Source organism: Sphaerodactylus townsendi, linkage group LG06, assembly GCF_021028975.2.
Source record: "Sphaerodactylus townsendi isolate TG3544 linkage group LG06, MPM_Stown_v2.3, whole genome shotgun sequence".
NCBI lineage: Eukaryota > Metazoa > Chordata > Lepidosauria > Squamata > Sphaerodactylidae > Sphaerodactylus > Sphaerodactylus townsendi.
In genome coordinates, this window is record NC_059430.1 from 66162192 (window position 1) to 66183372 (window position 21181).

At 41.1% G+C, this 21181-nt stretch overlaps 2 protein-coding genes across 10 annotated transcripts in view; one reads left to right on the top strand and one right to left on the bottom strand.

Moving 5' to 3' along the window:
* PPHLN1 (periphilin 1) overlaps positions 1 to 7910 on the bottom strand; it is a 28778-nt gene extending 20868 nt beyond the window's left edge. Inside the window, exons 1-4 of one of the 6 annotated variants that reach the window (XM_048501780.1) lie at positions 7783 to 7910; positions 5735 to 5818; positions 3785 to 3870; positions 1616 to 1651 (exon numbers count right to left, since the gene is read on the bottom strand). In XM_048501780.1, coding sequence (XP_048357737.1) covers positions 1616 to 1651; positions 3785 to 3870; position 5735 — 123 coding nt within the window. In that variant the 5' untranslated portion in view covers positions 5736 to 5818; positions 7783 to 7910. Of the gene's footprint in view, positions 1 to 1615; positions 1652 to 3784; positions 3871 to 5734; positions 5819 to 7588 lie in introns of all 6 variants that reach the window. The other 5 variants (XM_048501779.1, XM_048501776.1, XM_048501777.1 and 2 more) reach the window with 5 other exon arrangements.
* An 80-nt stretch (positions 7911 to 7990) lies between these two features.
* ZCRB1 (zinc finger CCHC-type and RNA binding motif containing 1) lies at positions 7991 to 20145 on the top strand. Of its 4 annotated transcripts, none has more exons than XM_048501784.1 (8): positions 7991 to 8757; positions 10530 to 10620; positions 10777 to 10805; positions 14216 to 14327; positions 14408 to 14515; positions 16965 to 17077; positions 17184 to 17333; positions 17364 to 17441. In XM_048501784.1, exons 2-8 carry the CDS (start codon positions 10537 to 10539, stop codon positions 17395 to 17397), a joined length of 630 nt encoding a protein of 209 aa, XP_048357741.1. In that variant the 5' UTR covers positions 7991 to 8757; positions 10530 to 10536; the 3' UTR covers positions 17398 to 17441. The 4 variants fall into 4 exon arrangements, with proteins under 4 accessions (XP_048357741.1, XP_048357739.1, XP_048357740.1 ...); XM_048501782.1 differs by lacking the exon at positions 17364 to 17441 and adding an exon at positions 19479 to 20145 and having other exon boundaries at positions 8165 to 8757; positions 17184 to 17259; XM_048501783.1 differs by lacking the exon at positions 17364 to 17441 and adding an exon at positions 19479 to 20145 and having other exon boundaries at positions 8165 to 8298; positions 17184 to 17259.
* Positions 20146 to 21181: the final 1036 nt, after the last annotated feature.

A 21181-nucleotide genomic window follows, 5' to 3' on the forward strand; every position in this document is an offset into this window, starting at 1 on the left:
CCAAAAGACACAATATTGCATTTGCAGCTCCATCTTCTATTATCTCTTTAAATCAGAATGCAATTGAAGTCAAGTCAGCACGAGCTGCTAAGTGTTCTTGCCTCTGTTTTTGTTTAGCCTGAGGATGCTCATATAAGGGCATTTTCTATAATGGTTCCTTTTTTAAAAAAATACCTTACCAGTTGAGATTACAACACATTTTCCTCCTCCAGTTTAGGAGAAAATTTTAAAATTTGCTTCGAATCAGCTGTTGAGATGGAGAAAGGGTCAACAACTTCTGAGTATTGAAAAATATCCCAAGCTCCTTCTCTCCCCACTCTCGCTCAGCATGTTCCCAAGTTCTGATCTCTCCTAGAAACATGGACTAGGAAGAGCACCAGCAGTGAAACTACGAGCTAAGCACAACCCTATGAAATAAAAAAATCTATGTAATAAACATTTTTAAAACAGCCTAGAGCAGATCTTTTCATAATTTTTTCTAAGCTCCTCTAGCAAAAGCTACTCTTCAGCAGCCAGCAGACTACTGAACTATTGACAGGACTCAAGCTACAGGCAGGAGACCCCTGAGATGGAGCATAGGATCTATTAGCGCCTTCACCTTTTATAAACAGCCATTCCTGTGAATTTTTAAAAATTGTTCTACTGATTTATTGTGGCTGTGTAGATCATCATTCTTACAACTGTTATGTTTTTATGTCAATCATCTTGAGGCAATCAAGGCAGGTCTTCTATAAATGACCCCAATAAAGACATGTAAATGTTTGCAATTTCGTCTGGAATTGAGTCCTATTGTCAGCAGAAAGCAGAAAGTTTAACCGGATAATAACTGTGGATATCTTGTAATGAAAGAATAACCCATTCAGGGAACCTGGGTCAAGCTACAAATGCTTTAGGGTACACAGAAAGAGGGTGATCAAAGAACCACTTAATCCAACAATTTATTATAAAAGGGTTAGCAATTTGTTAATCACATAGTTGTTTTGCCTTTCTCTGCATTCTATGGCTCATTAGCTGCTGAAAGACCAACTGACTGGCTGACTATATACCCTGTTCAATCTCATCCAATATCCAACAGCTTGAAACTGCAGAGAGCTTTCTGGCTCCTGTAAAAAGAATTGAAAAATATCACAAAGCAGCCAAGACATGACTCTGAAGTAAGCACACACCTCAACTATGTATCTTGAATAGCATTCATTTCCATTTCTTTTTCAACATTCGAACAGTATGTGCATGCACACATTACAAAACATTCCTCACTTTAGTTAAGCTGTGGGCATGGCAGCTTTGCTGCTCTTTGGGACCACAGAAGGGATAGTCTCACTGAGGGATTTTTATGCATGGGCACTGTTTCTTTCTGTTAGAAAAGAGAGAGGCTGCACCAAGGCAGCTCCTCCAGTGGTGTTCATCCGAGGCTAAGTGGCAGGAGTGCAGATAGTTCCACAGTTGCATACAGTGTGTAAATGTCCAAGAGTGCCAAAATCTGGTCACCATTGCAAATCATGAAATGTCCAACTGCACTGAGAATACGCAAAAGGGAAATATAACCATTAAGGATTATCCAAAGCCAACCTAAATGCGAAAAGAATCATAACAACTAGAAAATAAATGCTAATACCTGGTGCATTATGCTGCCAAATGTAAACGGCATACTCTGTAAATAAAATAATTTAGAAAGGGTTCTTGAAATTCTATCATTGAGTCTCCACTCATGTTTCTTCACATAACAGAATCTTAAACAGTCTGATTTTTGATGCACTGTTTAAACAGCAGAAATTTGAACTCTCGACCACAGTATGAGAAACATGATTACCAAGAGAAAGTTAAAACTGCATAGTACCCAAATTCTATAAAGCTTATGCTCCTCCCACAAAACAAACTGCATATGTACACCTTTCCATATGGGATGTAATAGGAAGATATAAAGAAAACAAAAAACAAAGGAGAAAATAACTGGCTGAGGGAAGTAGTTCAAACAACTGAAAATTGTATTGGGTACACAGCTGAAAACCTAACGAAGCCCAACACAAATATCTGTTAAAGAAGAATAGATTTCTTCAATTTGTGCAGATTAAACAGATTATGAATCTGATCGCTCTTAAATTCTACAAAAGATATAGAAAACTACACAAGTTTAAGATACTGCAAAAAAAAAAAACCTGCACAAGTTTAAGATACTGCAAAAAAACCCAACTTCCGACTTTAGACACGAGCAGTCCAATCGAGAGATCCTCAGCAGCCAGGGACGGCACCACTGCAGTATCGCCCTGCTGCCCCCAGAACACTACACAGCAGCATGGGGAGAAAGGAACCAAACACTCCTCCACTGCCACCAGAGCCCTCCATAGGGCTTAATGGGCAGCATAAGTCTAGGACCCAGGCTGAAGGTCAACTCCACCCTCAAGAATGCCCTGTCCCTACCTCCGCTCCACACCAGCATCCAGTTGGGACACCAGCACAGCTCTACAGCAGTCCAGACTTGTGGGCCAGGATGTAGGTAAGGGCGGGGGGTTCTCGGGTTCAACCCCCCCATTACATGTCCAAAGCTCCGCCCTCCGTTTGTGGGGGGTTTTGTATTTTTTAGTGTTTTTTGGTTTTGGCAAGCAAGGGGCGCAGTGTTTAGGCTAGCAGCACCAAACTTTCAGGGATTGTTTGGGAGACTCTCCTGATGATACTACCCAGGTTTGGTGAGGTTTGGTTCAGGAGGTCCAAAGTTATGGACTCCCAAAGGGGGTACTCCATCCCCCATTGTTTCCAATGGGAGCTGATAGAAGATGGGGGCTACACCTTTGAGGGTCCATAACTTTGGACCCCCTGAACCAAACTTCACCTAACCTGGGAGAGTCTCCTAAAGATACCCTGAAATTTTGGTGCTGCTAGCTTAACAATTGCACCCAACAGTAGGCACCCCCAAATTTCCCCAGATTCTCCTTTTAAATCCACCCCCTTCGGCATGAATTTAAAGGGAGAATCTGAGGTCCCCAGTTTAAACATTGAAAATGATGCTGTTTCAGGTTGGGGGATAATCCACCCCAAAACAGCATCACTTTCAATGTTGTTTTAACTGGGGACCCCAGATTCTCCCTTTAAGGTGGATTTAAAAGGAGAATTTGGGCTCTCTAGTTTAAACACCATTGAAAGTGATGCTGTTTGGGGGTGGATTCCAGTATAACAGTGACCGCCGGGGGAGGGGGGGGCATGTAAAACTCAGATTTTGCACTGGGCTCCATTTTCCCTAGCTACGCCTCTGCCCAGAGGGGAGAGCAGAAGGGGCTGCTAGCCCAACTGGTGGGAGGCAGGGGAGGGCAGGGCAGGGGAGTCTGCTGTCCCTAGAAAGCTGCTTTTATAAGCACTGGGGGCAGGGCGGGGAGGTGTGGCCATGCCCCAGGGGCACGTGGGGGTGTGGCCCCACCCCAAATCCCCCCATAAAAAACCTATACCTACGTCCCTGCTTCTGGGTTCACTGCCTGAAGAAGGCAGCAAATGTGTCAAAACGGCAGCTCTGCAACTTGATTCACCCCCTCCATCTGCCTCAAGGCACCATTATATAATGAATTACTAAAAATAATAAACACAGAATCCCCACTAAGAGCACCATCAAGATTCCCAGTCTAATTTTTATGAACATTATATACAATACATCAAGGTCTTGCCCTCCCTCCCTTCAAGTTTGATGCTGTAAATATAAATCAAGCAGTATGTAAACTAAGAGAAAGCAATCGTTAAAAAACACACAAAAAGTAGTACTAAGTGAACAAAACACTTTAAATTTAAAACAATAGCTTACTTCAGGACGTGGAGGAAGCCGCTCTCGTGGAAGTCTCTCATACTCATAGCGCTCATCAGACCACATTTCATCTCTTCTATATGCCACTAAAGATGAAGCTCTTATCAGTGAACTTGTATTTGATTTTCAGCAGTCAAAATTGGAAATGTTTGGGTGTCTGCTTATTTTCATGACTAAAAATACCACAACTCTATGCATCAGTGCTTCTCAAACTAGGATCCAAAACAGGGAGGGAGCCCATCCATCACACCAACATGAAAAGAGAACACTTTTAATTTCCTAGGGATGGTGACGAGGATTGACTGTTGGGGAAGGGTAAGATTACCTTCACCCTTTTTTGAAGGACAAGAACTTATAGAGTTCTCACTGATTGCAGTCAGCTAACCTCTCTAGGAGCACTAATCAGAAAATATGCCACTAGCTACTGGGACCCAGAACTTCAGATCTTAATTGGCTGAGTGACATCAAGAAGGTAATGCTACACCACTGGCTTTTTTTCTCAAATACAAGGCTATGGGTTTTGGCGGGTATGTTATCAAAAGAGGGGCCTCATCTTATATTTGCACAGCAATTACATTTATAACCAGGAGTAACTGCTGTGTGTATACACTTTTTTAAAGGAGGGTCCTTTGTCCTGCATTCCAGAGTATCTTCTTTTCTGTTCACTTGAGGGAAAGAATTTAACTGCAGTACTTGTTCTAAGAAGACAATGACAAGTGCAAATAAATATATTCTGGGCCATAATTTTTTTTAATGGGGGGGGGGAGACTTTTCCTAGAAAAAAATGTTAGAGAAAAAGTGAAATACATCAAGCATTTAGTCTCCGATCAAACCTTTCATTGTTTTAACAACAAAAATACACAATTTATAATTCAGTTAGCATATAAAACTTTACTATTTGCATATTTATATCATCATAGCTATAAAACTGTTCAATTGGCGTATTTATGGAATTTGAAAACATAAATGTCTTTATTTTATGCATATCTTAATTCCTCCCATCTGAGAGAAAGGAAAGAAAGTTGTAGATAGAAAATAAAAGCGTGTCATTTTGACAGTACACTTATACAGTCCCAGCAGGTAGATTAAGTTAACCTTTAAAACACTTGACTCTTTAATAATGTATTATCATTAGACTTTTTATAGCATATTAATTGTTGCAAAAATGATTTACATGTAAACAAACAGTCTTGAAAATCTTGTATATGTCTACAGTTTACATGGGAGTTATCATCTAAGAAAGATACTTAAACCCAGTATCTGAGGATCCGTAAATTTATTGACCAGAGCCGTGAACAGGCAAGACAGAACTTTCTACAAGAAAAGAGCCCCATGCAGAAAAATCTGAAATCCAAGGCATACATTGAGGAATTTAAAAAAAAACACCAAAATAATAAAAGGGGCACCTGTAGCTTTAAGAAACAGAAGCCCTCAGTGGCTGTTAGGCAATCACAGCTTTCCAGGCTGGGTTTCTGCGAAATGTTCCATCAGATCACGCAACAATTTGTACAATTGTAAATTTTGTTTTAAAGCTGCTTTTTTCATACAGATATATACATTTAATGACCACCAATATTTATTGTTTTATTTGTAATGGCCTGTTTGTAGCAAATTTTGTTACATTTTCTCAGGAACAGAATTTTAGGCTGCAGCCAGAGAGGGAAGGAAGAAAGTTGTAAACTGCAGGCAGAAGACCTTCCATCTGGAACTATTCCACTGTTCAAAGCATTCCTGAGAATAGTGTACTTACTTACTCATGTATTAAAGTATTAGTGTACTTACTTACTAATGTACTGTGTGAGTACAAACATCTAATAAAAAGCAAAACAGGCTTGATTTTTAATAAAAATAATCTATTTTATCCATCCTGTAAAATAAAGAGCCTCTTAATATCACAATTAATTTTAGCCATCATTACATTCTTCAGAAATTTCCAAAAACTATACTTACTTTTATGCTTGTTTCAACAATATTCTGAATCCAAGTGAATCAAGGCTATGGTTTATGAACACCACCCAGACTCAGGATGTCTCTCTGCAGGAAGCAATAAAAGGAATTGTAAATGAGTACTTGAATGCACAGGCAAACTGTTATGCAAATGCCCTTATTTATTGATTATGCAATTTCAGTGATACATACAAATGCTAAAATAGGGAAATTCCACTTAACGCATGCACATCACACTTGCAGATTGCACCTTTAACACAAATTGCAAATGGTTCTTTCTCACACCCTGGGAACTTCACAGGCACTTACTCTACTGCCACCAGATCCACTGAAGATGCCAGCCACAGATCCAGGCGAAACATCAGGAGAAAATACTACTTGGACACGGCCATATAACCCAGAAAACTCCCAACATCCTAGTGATTCCAGCCATGAAAGCCTTCAACAATACATATTAGGTAAACATCAACTGCAACAAAGTCTTTCCCACAACAGTGTCTCTTCTTTCATACAGGTCTTGTGCATAGAGCTGAACATACATGTCCGGCAATGCCCACATTGCAGCCTTGCAAACATTGTGGATTGGCAATCCACTACAAAATGCATCCGAGGATGACTATGCCCTTGTTGAATGGGCATGAATAACCAATAGGCACTGCATCTATCCCAATTTATAACAGTGCTCACTATCCATTTAGATAACGTTTGGGAAGAAGTCCTTCTACCACTAGAACCCCCTGAATGAGATATAAATAAGGTTATGCCCACCTGACATTCAGACTATGTAGTTATCTCTCCAATTTTGACTGTGGGTTTGGAAAAACTATAGGTAAGTTTATCTCCTGTGTCATGTGAAACTTCGACACCACTTTTGGCAGAAAATCCAAAGATGTACGCAATACCACCTTACCCTCAAACAACTTCCAACAGGTTAATTCTATACTTGATGCTGCCAACTCCCCCACCCTCCTTGCAGAAGTTATGGACACCAGAAAACAAACCATGGACATAAGTGCCAATGAGGTTGTTGCTAATGATTCAAAGGGTTTCCCCATTAGATGCAAAACACTAGAAACATGCGGGTAACCCCACTGTTGGAAAATTTTCTGTAGCATACAGCAGTTTAGCACCCACTTGTGATTTGATGCCAAAGGTAGAACAATACAACAAAACTGCCCAAGCAATAATAAATATAACAATAAAAGAAAACACAGAACCAAGCTACAAAGCATATATGAAGTACACTGACTACTACATAAATAATAATTACATTTCACTATATTTATTGAAAGACTGCTGCAGGCAGAGATTTAGATCACATGCCCTGACAGGCTTAATTTAATGTGGCAAGGAAGTATGGAAACATTGAAAACGAAAGGCAATGAAGTAAAGAAATTCTCCTTTTGCCCTATTTCTCATTTTTATACTCAGTGAATTTTTAATTGTTTTTATCCAGTCCTTACTCCAACAAAGTCAGAGCAGCAAACATAGTTCTCCTCCTCTTTTTATCCAGGCAACTGCCTGGAAAGTAGACTAGGCCAAGGCAAAGTGAATAGCTTCATGTCACAGTGGGGATCTGAACCCACAGTCTTAGTCGAACACTTTAGCCATTACACTGATATTAAAGCATAAACTTTAAAAAGTGTGTTTAATTTAATGCCCCCCTACACACACACACAAAATGGCGAGTGACATAGAACAGCAACAGTGACATTTTTGCAGAATTTGTTCTGCACATTTTCCACAAAATGCAGCTTGGGGCAGTAGTGTCCAATATTTACCCGATTCGGGTCTAGGTTTCTGACCAGAGATCAAAGTGGAGATCCATAAAATAAGTTAATATCTGGTGGAGCTTACGGTCAAGTTCTCAACAGGCAGCTTCTTACCCCCCACTCCACCCGCAGTACTTCGCCTCCAAGTTTAGGGGCCGTTCTTACTTGACGAAGTTGTCGGCCGCGCCGTTCTCGCGTGTGCCTAGAAGGCGACAGTTACCGCAAAGAGAGAGGCGAGCTCTGCCACGAATCGCAAGAGACTAACACCAACACGCTCACCCGCCTTAAGTCAAAGCCGAAGCCACTCGGCCGCCTGCTCCAGCCACTTTCGGCGCTTTCTCAACGTCACCGGAAACGCGACGCTGCCGGGAAAAAAATAAACGCCTTTGATTGCACGCGTACACAGTCGCAGTGCGTAGCGACACTTCCGATTCAAAATCGAACTCGAGTTTCCCACGTTCTAAATCCGGTGCGACACTGTATGCAATTGACGACCTCGGGGGGTGACGGTCGGGTTCCCAGTCGTTCAGGGCAACGGACAAAAGACAACTGTATCCTGTGGTATCTAAGGCTGGTGCCCCGCAAAGGACGCAGTTTGCTGTTTTCTAACTCTCCGAGGTTGGCCCTTGTGCGGGTGCTCGATCAGTAGCCCCTTCCCAGCGCAGTGCGTCATCAGGAAGGCGTCGAAGTTCAGGCGGTTCAGCCGAGTCGTAGAATTGGGCTGTCCCTTAGAAAGGGAGGAAGTGGGCAAGACGGTGTGGGCCAGGGTGGCCTGAGTGGCCTCCCCCTGACCTTGTCAGTAAGGCCTCTCGCTACGTCTCGATTACTGTTTTGCTAGGTTTTCTCTGAATTTCTTAAGGTATCGCCTGAGTCCCCCTCAACCTGGAAAGGAAAAGGAAAGAGGAGCAGCAAATGTATGGCTGCGGTCAAAAGAGCCTTCTGATACTTTAAAAGGCTGGAAAAGGTTATTTACAGCCGTATCGCTTTAACAGTCAAATCCAAGAATACAATTAGTGCAGTAACCTTTCTTGATAGCAGCCCAAGAAGACTTACAATTTCCAGCTTTCGAGCTCACCAGAACAGCTCATCAGGTCAGCTGTTTTTAAAAAGTGCGAGCAGGAGAAAAGCAGATTTTTCAGGTCATTCTTAAGATTGGCCGTGCTAGCAACGGGTATAGATGCTGACGGATTTATTGTGGAAGAAGCTTTCCTGAGCCACAGCTTGCATTGTCAGTGCTATTCATCACACATGTTGGTGAGTCCCACATTCTTCCCTCCTCTTCCACTTTTTTCATAGTAGCGCTGGCAGGAGACAAGGCTGAGAGAAGTGTGTGTATACGGCATCTGTGAAATTCATAGTTTAGTGTGGGATTTCAGTTCTGGTTTCTCCTGACCTAGTTTTTCTTAACACAATGCTAACTTGAGCTTTCTCAAATTGCCTAATGGCTGCAGCATCACATAATGCAATCTGGGCAAATCTTTATCATTTGATTATATTGTGTGAGTAAACAGTGTTATAGTTCACAGCAGCTGACTTTCAAATGAATGCATAGATTTCAGAAGGGCTATGTCAGCCCCCCGGTAAGCGTTCTGGACTATGGTCTGCGGCAGACTCTAATCTGGAGAATTGTGTTCAGTTCCCCACTCCTTCACATGAACCCTGCTGGGTAACCTTGGGCCAGTCACAGCTTTCTCAGAACTCAGATATTGAGCATCAACAAATTTGACAACATTTCCTGGCTTTTTGCTCCCTCTCTCAATAAGATATGTTATGAGGCTGGCTTTTTACCTGACAAATTTGGATAGCCAACCCCTGAGTAGAGCCTTTATGCTGGCCAGATGTGCAACTTTGCCATCTGCTGGATTAGAGGGGAAATATTAAAAAATTGTCTAGTCTGAAAGATTATCTTCCTGCAAAATTGGAGAAGTAGAGTCCATGGAACATTTTTTTCCAATGCCCCTTGTATAAGGATGAAAGGATAAAGTTCTTATATAAATATTTTTCTACTTTGGATAAGGCTGGTTTAGAAAAATTGTTAATTGATGAACATTTGAATGTTTCCAGGCAGGCGGCAAAATTCTGGGCCTATGTTATTAAGACTCGCAGTCAGTTGAATTTAAGTTTTTAGGTTATTTTAGATTATAAATATTATTTATAATTTAATTACATAAGCTTGATTTTAAATGTTTTAGACTGTTTTTACACCATGCATTATATATTTAGTGTTTTTAAATCTTGTTTTGGATCTATCCTTTGATGGAATTTTTAGCTGTATGTGACCTAACAAGCTTACATGGCAGAATAGAGATTCAAATCCCAATCTCTTTGATCCTAGTATAACACTAACCACTACAGTATACTAGTTCACAGTTGATGCTGTTGTGAAGAAGAGTTGAGTGTCATGCAAAGCTTGATTGGCAGAGTGCTAATGTGTGGCTGTTTCATCTCCCTCTTTCTCTTCCTTTTTCTCTTATAAGAATATCTGAATTTTAGTTGTAAAGAGAATGCAGGTATGGAAGATTCTGCAGTGCTTGACTGTTGCCTTTTCTCCACCCTATAGAGGAGGAAGAAGATGAGTTTGGATTTCCCCCCTTTCTCTCCTGCAGGAGACTCAAAGGGGCTTACAATCTCCTTGCCCTTCCCCCCTCACAACAAACACCCTGTGAGGTAGGTGGGGCTGAGAGAGCTCCAAGAAGCTGTGACTTGCCCAAGGTCACACAGCTGGCGTGTGTGGGAGTGTACAGGCTAATCTTAATTCCGCAGATAAGCCTCCACAGCTCAGGCGGCAGAGCGGAGAATCAAACCCAGTTCCTCCAGATTAGATACATGAGCTCTTAACCTCCTACGCCACTATACAGCTTCTAGAATGAAATTGACCTATTAAATAGGGATGTACTTAATGATAAGGATTGGAACAAGTTGGATTCCTTGCTCTTTTGGACAGTGGCAGCATGTAGTTATTTCGTTAGCTAAAAGTTCACCCTTTTAAAGAAAAAGACACATAATCTTTTTTTCCCCTTATCTAGAACAAAAATGAGTGGAGGATTAGCACCAAGCAAAAGTACTGTTTATGTGTCCAATCTTCCCTTCTCACTGACTAATAATGACTTATACAGAGTAAGTATGTGCTTTATTATTATAATGTTGCTTTATTTCAGTTATATACATTGCACTCTGATATGCCCCATAATGTGTGTATGAACTTTTGTAAAAATATTGTTGTATTTGTAATACTTAATATAGATAGCTGAAAACCTTTCTCTTTTCTTTCAGATTTTTTCCAAATATGGCAAAGTGGTTAAGTAAGTGTAAATATCACATTATTTGTATATATTGCAATATACTTTGTAATCGTTTATATCTTGTATCTTATTACTGCATGTACATTTGTGAGGTCAAGGTTCAAATACCCAATCAAGTATGCCGGACCAATCTCTTGGGAAATGAGGTAATTGCAAATAAGTTCAGCAGCTGGATAAGAGTGATGTTGCCTGAGTTTCATGCTGGCTCTCCAGGTTTCATATTTCACAGTGGCGTATTTGCCTAGGGACAAGGGGTACCTTGTCCCTGAGCAACACTATTCTGGTCATATGGGGGGTTCAAAATTGGGTCCCTCACGTGACCAGGAAGATGGCAGTGGGGTAGTGGTGGAGCAGGTGGAGCATGTCAATAATGACATGGGCAGGGTCAAGGGTACTTAAAGATGATGAGGCAGCAGGACTTCCTGCTGCCTCGTTGTCTCTGAGCACCCTTGGCCCTGCCCATGTCAACAACGACATGGCCAGGGTCAAGGGCGCCCTGCTCCACCACCACCCCACCGCCCAGAGCCCCTCGGGGATAGGACGGTATAAAAATTGAAATAATAAATAAATAAGGGAGGGCGGCTCCGCACTCCCCCCACCCCCCCGGTTGGGCTCCATCCGGCAGTCCCTTCTGCTCTGCCCTCTGGGCAGACCAGAAGAGACTGCAGTCCCCGGCCTCAGAGAGGTGCTTTTATAAGCACTGAGGTCAAGGGCGGGGCTTGGGGAGGTGTGGTCATGCCCCCAGGGGTGGGGGCGTGGTGTGGCTATGTCCCCTTAGCCCTACCCCCAAGCCTCAGTTCTTATAAAAGCACCTATCCAAGGCTGGAGACTACAGTCTGTTCTGGCCTGCCCGGGGGGCAAAGCAAAAGGGGCTGCCGGCTGAGAGCCCAGCTGGCGGGGGGGGGGGGGCGGAGCAGCAATGAGTGGGACTGAGCCCTGCCCCCAGGCAGGGGGCGCCCAGAGACAATTTGTTTTCAGGCGCCATTTACCCCGGTACACCTCTGATATTTTATATTGTGATTTCCAGGAGTTACCGGCATCATATGCACTTACCCCTTATTGACCAATCTTTACAGCCTGATACCAAGGAGGAGGGGTGGTAGAGTGGCAGCTGGGTAAAAATCGCAACAGAACACCCACACAACCTCCAGTGGGGTTTCAGATGGCTTGAGAAGAGTGAAAACTTTAAAAAACCCACCCATGTGAAAAATCCCATTGGGAATCCCATAATGCCACTTTTTGGTGGTGTAAGTCAGCTGCCAGTGTAGGGAGCATTCCCAGGCTAAAAGTTTTGCCCTGGGAGTGCCTCCGGAATGCCCCCTGAAGTGCTGGCACAGACTTCTGTGGCGCAAAAACAACAGCGTTGAGGAACACTTCTTGGTTCCAGCACCTCAGCATCTACCACCAGCATAAGACCTTCAGCACTGGTGTTTGTGTCACTTCATACAGCACTGGTAGCACAGGTACCCGCGTAACCCATCCACTGCTTCAAATGTGGCTTTGCCCCCCTCCTTTCCCTTCGCAGTTAAACTAAATAGCAAGCGTCTCCAACATGGCACACATAGTTACCATGGTATCCACCAATTCCTTACCTGCCAAGTGTTTCAAAAAAATGATGGTGGCCAGGTGGGGCTTTTGCCCAGCTGGACTTCTGATTGGCCATTGGAGATCTGATTGGCTGTGCAATTTTTAAAAATGTTGCTTTGACAGCAGCTGCCACCACAATACGAAGATATTCACTGTGTGACTGAGAGTAAGCTGTGTATATTCAAGAAAATATTTTTAAACAAATATATTTGTTTTAAATCCTGGTAAACAGAGCTTCTGCTTGAAATTTTGAAGTTATTGGAGTTATGAATAACCCCACAACTTGACGTTTTGTGGTTGGCTATAGCTCCTGTGGCAACCATTTTGTGATTATACCCACTTCCCTCTGTCAGAATTCCAAAGGTAATTACAGGCTCAAAAAGGTTGGGGACCCCTGCTCAATAACAGTCTGTTTCCACCAGAGCCCCTTTCCCCTATTCTCCTTATTGGTAGTAAACACTGTTTTGCAATATTTACTGTTGCCAAATACCTAGAGCAAGCTTCCTCTTTCTTTTTCAAATTGTAAGATAACAGCAGGAGGTGGTTAAAATTGATCCAGACGAACAGTCAGAAGAAGTTGAGTGAATGTTTATATATTAACTACATCATGCAAGAGACACATTCTGTCCTTCAGTGGCATTTGCATGTGTGTTAGAACTTTTCTTCAGTTCCAGTCAGTTTTTCAATAAATAATTCACAGACATAGACATCAATACTGATGGGTTCTCCAGAACTGATATTGTTCCTCCATATGATTTGATATAACAGTGGAATTGTCTCTAGCATGAACTCAGGAAAGATATTAGATTCCAGCCTGGTTTTGAAAGTAAAACACAGCATTCAATTACAATGGACTTGTAAATACTTGATTAGTAATTAAAAATTCTGTATACCAAGTTAGTTAGCTTCTTTCTTATTTATCAAGCTCTCTGCAGTGGCACATTGTCTAGTGGCTGGCTATCGAGCAGCTGTTTGCCTTGTAGTCAATAGGGTTTTTCTCCCTTTGCGGTGGTGGTCTTTGTGTGAGAGGGAGTATTCAATTTTCTGGTCAAAATAACCCTGGATAGGAATGAAGAAGATTTCTGCCTGAGACTTTGTAAAGCTGCTGCCAGCCAGACTTGATAGTACTGAACTAAATGAACTGAAAATCTTTCTTGGTATGCAACTGCTTCATATAGACAGGTAGAGATTCGCTTTGCAAAGGAAGGGGCATTTCAAGACCTCATGTTGATAAAGTTGTTCTTATCACGATTCTGATCTCAACCATAATAAATGTGGTAGGGTCAAGCAGCATTAAGAAGAAAACGGTGAGTTCAGAATCCACATTTTAGTGCAGAGCAGTATTATCTCTGAACAGGACTGGGTTTTGTTTTACTATTGTTGTAATGTTATTTGAGTAAGAGTGTGGAAAGATCCAATGTGCATTGTGAATAGATAACATTGTGTGTATATATGGGGGTGTGTGATGGCAATTTTTTGGTCCCAGGGCTGAATCAGCTAATTTGTGTGCAAATGCCCAACTGTCTTCAAAAATGGTTTCCACACTTCTTAACTTACAGCGGTAATTAATCTGTAAATTGCATTCCTTTGTAGTTATTCAGTACTCTTACTAATCAGTGACTTTCATTTTTAGCTGCACTTCTTTGGGAATCTTCACTTTTGTACATGATACAACGAACACTGAATTGTACTCAACTTTTCATAATGCATGAACTGTAGTTTTTTCTTTGTCGTGTTACTGGTGGTCTACCTCAGAACAGTTCTTTAATAAAGATATTGTAATATTTTTTTCCATACTGATCACTTGTTGGCCTTACTTTCAGAGTTACAATTATGAAGGACAAAGATACGAGGAAAAGTAAAGGAGTTGCATTTATTTTATTCTTGGATAAAGAATCAGCACAAAACTGTTCACGGGCGCTTAACAACAAGCAAGTAAGTGCATAGATTGTTCAAAGAAAATTTTCAGGATATTTGGAAACTTTAGACTGTATCTTTCCCCTCTTCTTGTTTAGCTCTTCGGGAGACTAATCAAAGCAAGTATTGCTATTGACAATGGGAGAGCTGCAGAATTCATCCGCAGGCGAAACTACTATGACAAATCAAAATGTTATGAATGTGGGGTAAGTAATGGGACTCTTACCCATAACCTCGTCCAACCCAAAAAATCTGTTTATATTATGGAAACTTTATAAATTATTGTAATAATTATTTGTCAGTATTAATTATACTTCTGAAAGGTATATGTTGCTTCAACTTCAACAGACTTTTATTTCACATACCCACAAGAAATAAAACAAAGTACAAAACAGAGCAGGAAAAAAAATCTACACCGTTCTTAGAGCAAAACTTGAAACCAGGACAGATCACATCAGGCTGGAAATGAAGAGGTGAATGAGCTTACCTTATGATCTTATCTTGATCACCTCTAACAAAAATTTAGCTGTTTTTCCAGTTATCCCACTGTCACTGTTATTTAGCAGGTGTATAGTTTTTGTATGCCCAGAACAATCTATTTTATTCCCTAGTGCTGGGACAAGTAATGAAAGTCTAGGTAATGCAAGGTATGTGATGCATTCCGGCAACTAAAGTCAGTTCAGTCCCCACCCCCTTCCATCCACCATTATGGTGGAGTCCTAGTGGCTGCCATTAGAGTGGATACTCTTCTAGGCGGCCAACATGCCATGCAGGTAGGTGGGGGATTCTCGGGAGGGGGGATTCTCAACTGTGTGGTTCACACGGAACCATAGTGTTCCCATGCAAACTATGCTGTCCCCTGCCTCTGGGATCCCAGAGATCCTGGCTGGCCCCTGCAGCTGCTGTGTGAACGGTGGCACAGGCAACAGAAATGGGTTCCATGAACCCCTGCTGCCTGTGTGGAATCAGACTAAGTCAATCTGATATAGTTTGGGATTGATTAAGAGTGCCAACTAACTACACCACAGGAGCATTGCACAATTAGATGTAACCTACAAATTATCCACTGGCATAGAAAAAATCCTGCAAGAACTACATTTAACTTACAAGGTTTAAGTTTAATATGAAGTTCATGTTAATTGACAGTTTCTTAACCCTCCACACCAAACAGAGAGATGCGTTTGTGAAGGGAATGGTTGATAGGAGGTAGAGATTTTGTCTCTGCTAAGACCAGAGCTGACTTAAATGAAAAGCTTGCAAATGAGTTTTGCTGAAGCTGTATTTCACAGAGAATAAGCATTTCCACGCTACACTATGCAAAATAAAGTTTGCAAATAGGGTTTGTCTGCTCCTGCTGACGTTAACAGAGGACAAGCACTTGTCCCTGAACCCACCCAATCATAAAGCTTGCAGATGGGCTTGTCTGCTTCTGCTGGATTGCGGAAATGGTCTGCAAGCATTCAAGCTGTACCTCATTTCTTGTTGCTGATCTGTTAGTTGCATATTCTGGAACCCAGAAAGTTCCACTCCCAGAAAGCTGCTACTTACTAGACAGGCAGGCAAGTGCTCCTGTGGAAACCTCTATTGGGAGATACATTTTGGAGATAGCTTTTAAGAGGATAGTTTTTAATATTCAATGGCTGTACGGACTTCATTCCATAGCTGTCATCAGTTGCTGGAAACAAATACAAAAGTTATTGTAAAGTGCCCTATATAACTTTTGAACTAATATGGGGATTAGAACTGTGCAGTATCATGCAGTATCACAAGGACCATTACACCAAAAGAACCTGAACATTAAATCAAAACTAAGTGCAAATTCAGGTAATAAAAGCACAGAGGAGGAAGAGAGAAGCTTTGAGAAACATATTCAGGGTGATGAAAAGGCCAAGAACTACCTTCTACACAAACCAGTATCAATGCTTATATAATCAAACATGATTTTGGGACAGGAGATTATAGATTTTGCAACTAGTGATGAAGATTTAATTTACCTCTTGCAACCACATCAATGAGTTATTCAAGCAAATTTTCTCAGATAGCCAAATAGCCCAAAAGTTTCCTCTTGGAAAAATAAAAATAATACATGTTGTAGGTTTATAATGTGGTTTTAAACCAAGAACAAATTGATGTTCCATGCAGACACAAAGGTGATACCTACTGGACTGCTCCCGTGAGGTAGAAAAAAGCCAGGATTGTTTATGTTTGTTTTGCTTTAGTGAAGAGATACTGTGAGGAAGAAGTAACAGAGCACCAAGTTACATTAACAGATGCTGCACAGCTCCTTATAAGTTTGAGAAGAAAAAAAATATGGTTGTTCTTACATTAACAAAGCTGGGGCCACACTGGTCTGCTGAAAAATTCTAAGAACAAGAGTTGCACAAGGCCCAATTGAACAGATTTGGGGAACTCAAAGGGTTGCAGACTATTCTAATATTTTAGTTGGTTTTCATAAAAAGGGGTTACAAAACTTTTGGGTGTGCAGCTTTTTTATGGACCAGAATTTCAACCTACAGTTAGAAAATATTTCAATCTCCGGATGCTTCATCATCATCAGCTTGAGACGTTTATTTGCATATTGATATTATAAGCTATTTTGCTTTTTTGGGATGCATCTTTTCATATCTGGCAAACTTTATTTTTTTTCACCTTAAGGAAACAGGACACTTAAGCTATGCTTGTCCTAAAAATATGCTAGGAGAACGTGAGCCACCCAAAAAGAAAGAAAAGAAGAAGAGGAAAAAAGCCATTGATGCAGAAGAAGAAATGTAAGTGCATTGATAGACAAAAACAGCTTTTTTCAGTTCTTCTAAATGCCTGCAAGTTAAGATATATATGACTTGGTTTGTTTCTTCTCTTTTCTGTGCTGTTTAGTGAGGACCTGGAAGAAAGTGAAGAAGAAGGAGAAGACCCTGCCCTTGATAGCCTCAGCCAAGCTATAGCTTTCCAGGTACCAAAATACCTATTCTGTTTGTACATAATGGCTGCCATTATTTTGATTTTAAAGCAAAAACAGCTGCAGAGACTCAGAATCTCATAATTGTTCTGCTTCTTACTATTTGACATGATAATTGCTGCCATTCTCTAATCCAAGCCTTGTTCCAATCCAGGAAAAATTCTGTATATGTAGAATGAAGATGCATTTGAATTCACATTTAAGTTCCCTGGCAGTGCTTTTGGTACACAATCTAAGGCAGTGGTTCTCAACCTGGGGGTCGGGACCCCTTTGGGGGTCGAACAACCCTTTCACAGGGGTCCCCTAAGACTCTATGCATCAGTGTTTTCCATCTGTAAAATGGATAAATGTTAGGGTTGGGGGTCACTATAACATGAAAAACTGTATTAAAGGGTCGCGGCATTAGGAAGATTGAGAACCACTGGTCTAATGTGCATCTTTTCATGTATATGAAGCTGCCTTTATTTTATGTATACCCCACATTTCTGTCCAGTGGGGACCCAAAGTGACTTATCAATCACTATTTCTCCATTTTATTCTCACAACAAGCCTATGAGGTAGGTGAGTGGTCACCCAGCAAGCTTTCATGGCAGAATGAAAATGCAAAACTGAATCCTCTGATTCTAGTCAGATACTCTAACCACTACACCACACTGGCTCTCTGAGTCAGTTTATTAATCTGTCAAGTTTAGTTTTGTCCATTCTGACTGGCAGTGTCTTACTGCAGTTTCAAATTGAGGTTTTTCCCCTCACATACTACAAGACCCTTTTAACTGGAGGATTAAACCAGAGATTTAACTCAGTACCTTATGCACGCAAAGTAGATGCTCTGCCACTTAGCTAAACCCTTCCTTTCCATGAGTGGAAGTTCTGTCTACCTGCACAACTGGATCTTTGGACCCAAACCATTATTTTCAGAAAAATTACTTAATGAAACTGGTTTTATGCATTCCTGTCACCTGTCTTTAGATGTTAGTTCATGTACCAAGCTGAAAGCTATGCAGCTGTGCTGTCAGGTATATCTGTGATCCAGTGTAAAGGAATTGGGCATTTCATACTCTTGAACTATTTGTCAACATTGATTCATCATGGACTGAAAAGATTAACTTTTCAGTATCGGAAAATAAATTTCCTTTAGCCCAGTTTCATTATACATTGCATGCTGATGTGCAGAAGGGTTGTCACTTAAATAACTACACTAAACAAACCAGCTGGAACTGAAACGCTTTTTGCCTTTTGGTTGTGTGGTCATGGCTAAGAGGGGGTGGGGGTTGATAATCAGCCAAATAATAGTGTGCTTTTTTGACCCTCAGCTCCATTCTACTATTCTTTATGGGCAGGCACAGTAACATCTAGCCGCCCCCTACTCTCCTCTTATCCTCTTGTCTCTGCCTTCCCTTTAAAAAAAAATCCTAACTACCTGTAATAATTGCCTAACTACCTTCTCCACAGTCCATCCAAACGCTCTGCCGCCCTACCTAACCCAATCCAAGCTGCCTAAGTCCTGGCCCACAGACACGACCATTGGCACCAACTGCCACCGCTTGTCAGAATGCAGGGACGCCCGTCCTGCAGCTCTTTCTCGGGCCTCAGAAAGAGGCTCGTGTTCCGTTGGTGCTACCTTATAAAGGCACGCTCAGCCACCCTTGCCACATGACGGGTCATGTGACACCCCATGCCAGCATGGGCATGCCCAGTGCCAGTGAAGATCTCCCTGTTCCTCGCCCCTCTTCCCAGCCGCAATGGCAGCCCCAGTCCGGGGCTGCGATTTTGCATTTTAGATTTGACCCAATTTAGAGTTGATGGTGCTTAATTTTTTTACTAATTACTTCATCCTGCACCCTGGTTATGACACAATTTATGCATTTGTTTCATGGCATGGTTTGAGGATGTGTTTGTGGTGATAGATGCCATGACATGTGCTCCTACTGTTTTAGATGAAGAGCTCTGAAGGGCTAAGGAATAAGGAAGTAGTGAATTAGCACAGAGTTGCAATCTTTTTCTTCAAGTACCTAAAATCCTTCCAAGAAGACAGTGAACACAGGAGATGTGACATAATATTGCATACCGTCCTGACACATACAAGGTTCAAATTGTCCCATTAAATGAAGCAATATAGTTGTCAACATAATTATGCTGTAAAATGTGCATAATGGGATGTCATGGCTATCTGGCTATCTTCAGTCTTTTTTTCTTATATAATTATATTACAGCAAGCCAAAATTGAAGAGGAGCAGCACAGATCAATTCAGACTGCAGGAGAGCCTTCAACATCGGATTCAAAGCGTCCCCGCATCAAAAAAAGTGCTTATTTCAGTGATGAAGAAGAACTTAGTGATTAACTTTTGTATATTGTATATATTTGTAAAATGTAAATTTATATCCAGTAGAGAGTTTATGTTTCAGCTAAAGAAAGTAGCTGCTATATCTTGCCTACTCTTGTAAATAAAAAATATAGTATATTGAGAACACCAAATATATCTACAATTATGAATTTGTCTTCATGGTTAAAAGTACAGTATTTTTGTGGTCATTGTAATCATTTTTCACGTGTTAACTTTTCTGAGTTAATCCTTGGATATATTTTAATAAATAAACATCTTAAGGATCACTTAGGTTTTTACTTGTATAGGCAAAAAATACATATTTCTATTTTGTTGCACTACCAAATAGCATAGCACAGTGGATTGTCCCCTAGTGTGTTTTGATGTTCAAAAGGTGTGTTGAATAGCTATTTTGTTTGTATATTTTAACCAGCTTAAAAAAGAGAGAGTAAGAGTGATGCTGGAGACTACTGATTGTTCATATTTGATCTGAAAGTATAATTGTCTGAAAAAGTTCTGAGCTTTAATAAATGATAATTGTGCTCTTATCTAAAAACGCTTTTTGCTTTATTCTGCCTGTATATATCCTTTTAGGAAGAATGATATATGATTTTTTCAGATAGTGAACTTATTCCATACATATAATTTGTATTTGTATTTTTAAAATAAATTGTATTAAAACAAAAAACTTCACATTCCAAACTCATGCTTTGTTTCAGCATTTTAAATATTCACAGCTTTGGAGACCATGAGTTGGCTAAAAAAGCACAACAGAAATATTTTAAATTAATCAGTAAAATGCCAGTAATGTATTAATTGGCATGTTGAATGCAAAGTAATTTTTCTTCGTTGACCTCTGAATGCCTACTTTTGATCTAATGGGTAGAGTATTAATGTTACATTTTGATTTAAGATGTTCCCCTCTTTTGGAATTGGACACTCTAATGCAGCCCCCACATGCAGAAGGCTGGGGACCCCCACATGCAGAAGGCTGGGTCCAGGGAAAAGGAATTTCTTAATTATGGCTGCTTCATTGTGAACAATTCCCTGTCTATTCTTAGTATTCTGGTGGTATGGATCCAGGGGCAAGTGCCATATCCACAAGCAAGGTGAGCGGCGGCAAGCGAGTAACCAGATGCACCCCCATGTGGCCCAGGCAAGTGGTGCCTGGGTCTCGAGCCCCCTGATGCTTCCCCCAGGTGCACCATTGAGTCTATGCATGGAAGTAGAATTCAACAGTGTAAGGGCTTTCATTGGGGGACATATAAAAGAGAAACAACGTGCATCCAGAGAAAAGCTTGCCATGTTTATATGTTGTTTGGATCCTAGCCAACAAAAGTTGTTTTAAAGAGTGCATTGGTGTGGAGAGGAGTGTCTTGAAGATGTAGGACCCAATCTAAGGATTCACAGTGTTGCATCTAAGAGGGCCAGTTGTGAGCCAGGAAGGACTGGGTCCAAGCTTTGCATTGCTGAGAGGTCACCATATGAAAGCTACTCTCTGAGGCAGATTCCAGTATAAAATGGTTTAAAACGGTGTAAAAGGGTTTACACTGTTTTCACACCACTGTTTTTGGCCCGTGCGGAATCCGCCT

What these genes read in the sequence shown, in the direction of transcription:
- ZCRB1 (XM_048501782.1), top strand. Translation starts at nt 10,537, where the DNA reads ATGAGTGGAGGATTAGCACCAAGCAAAAGTACTGTTTATGTGTCCAAT. An exon ending in AAATATGGCAAAGTGGTTAA is followed by an intron (nt 10,806 to 14,215) that starts GTAAGTGTAAAT and finishes CCTTACTTTCAG; the next exon opens with AGTTACAATTATGAAGGACA. An exon ending in ATTGATGCAGAAGAAGAAAT is followed by an intron (nt 17,078 to 17,183) that starts GTAAGTGCATTG and finishes TGTGCTGTTTAG; the next exon opens with TGAGGACCTGGAAGAAAGTG.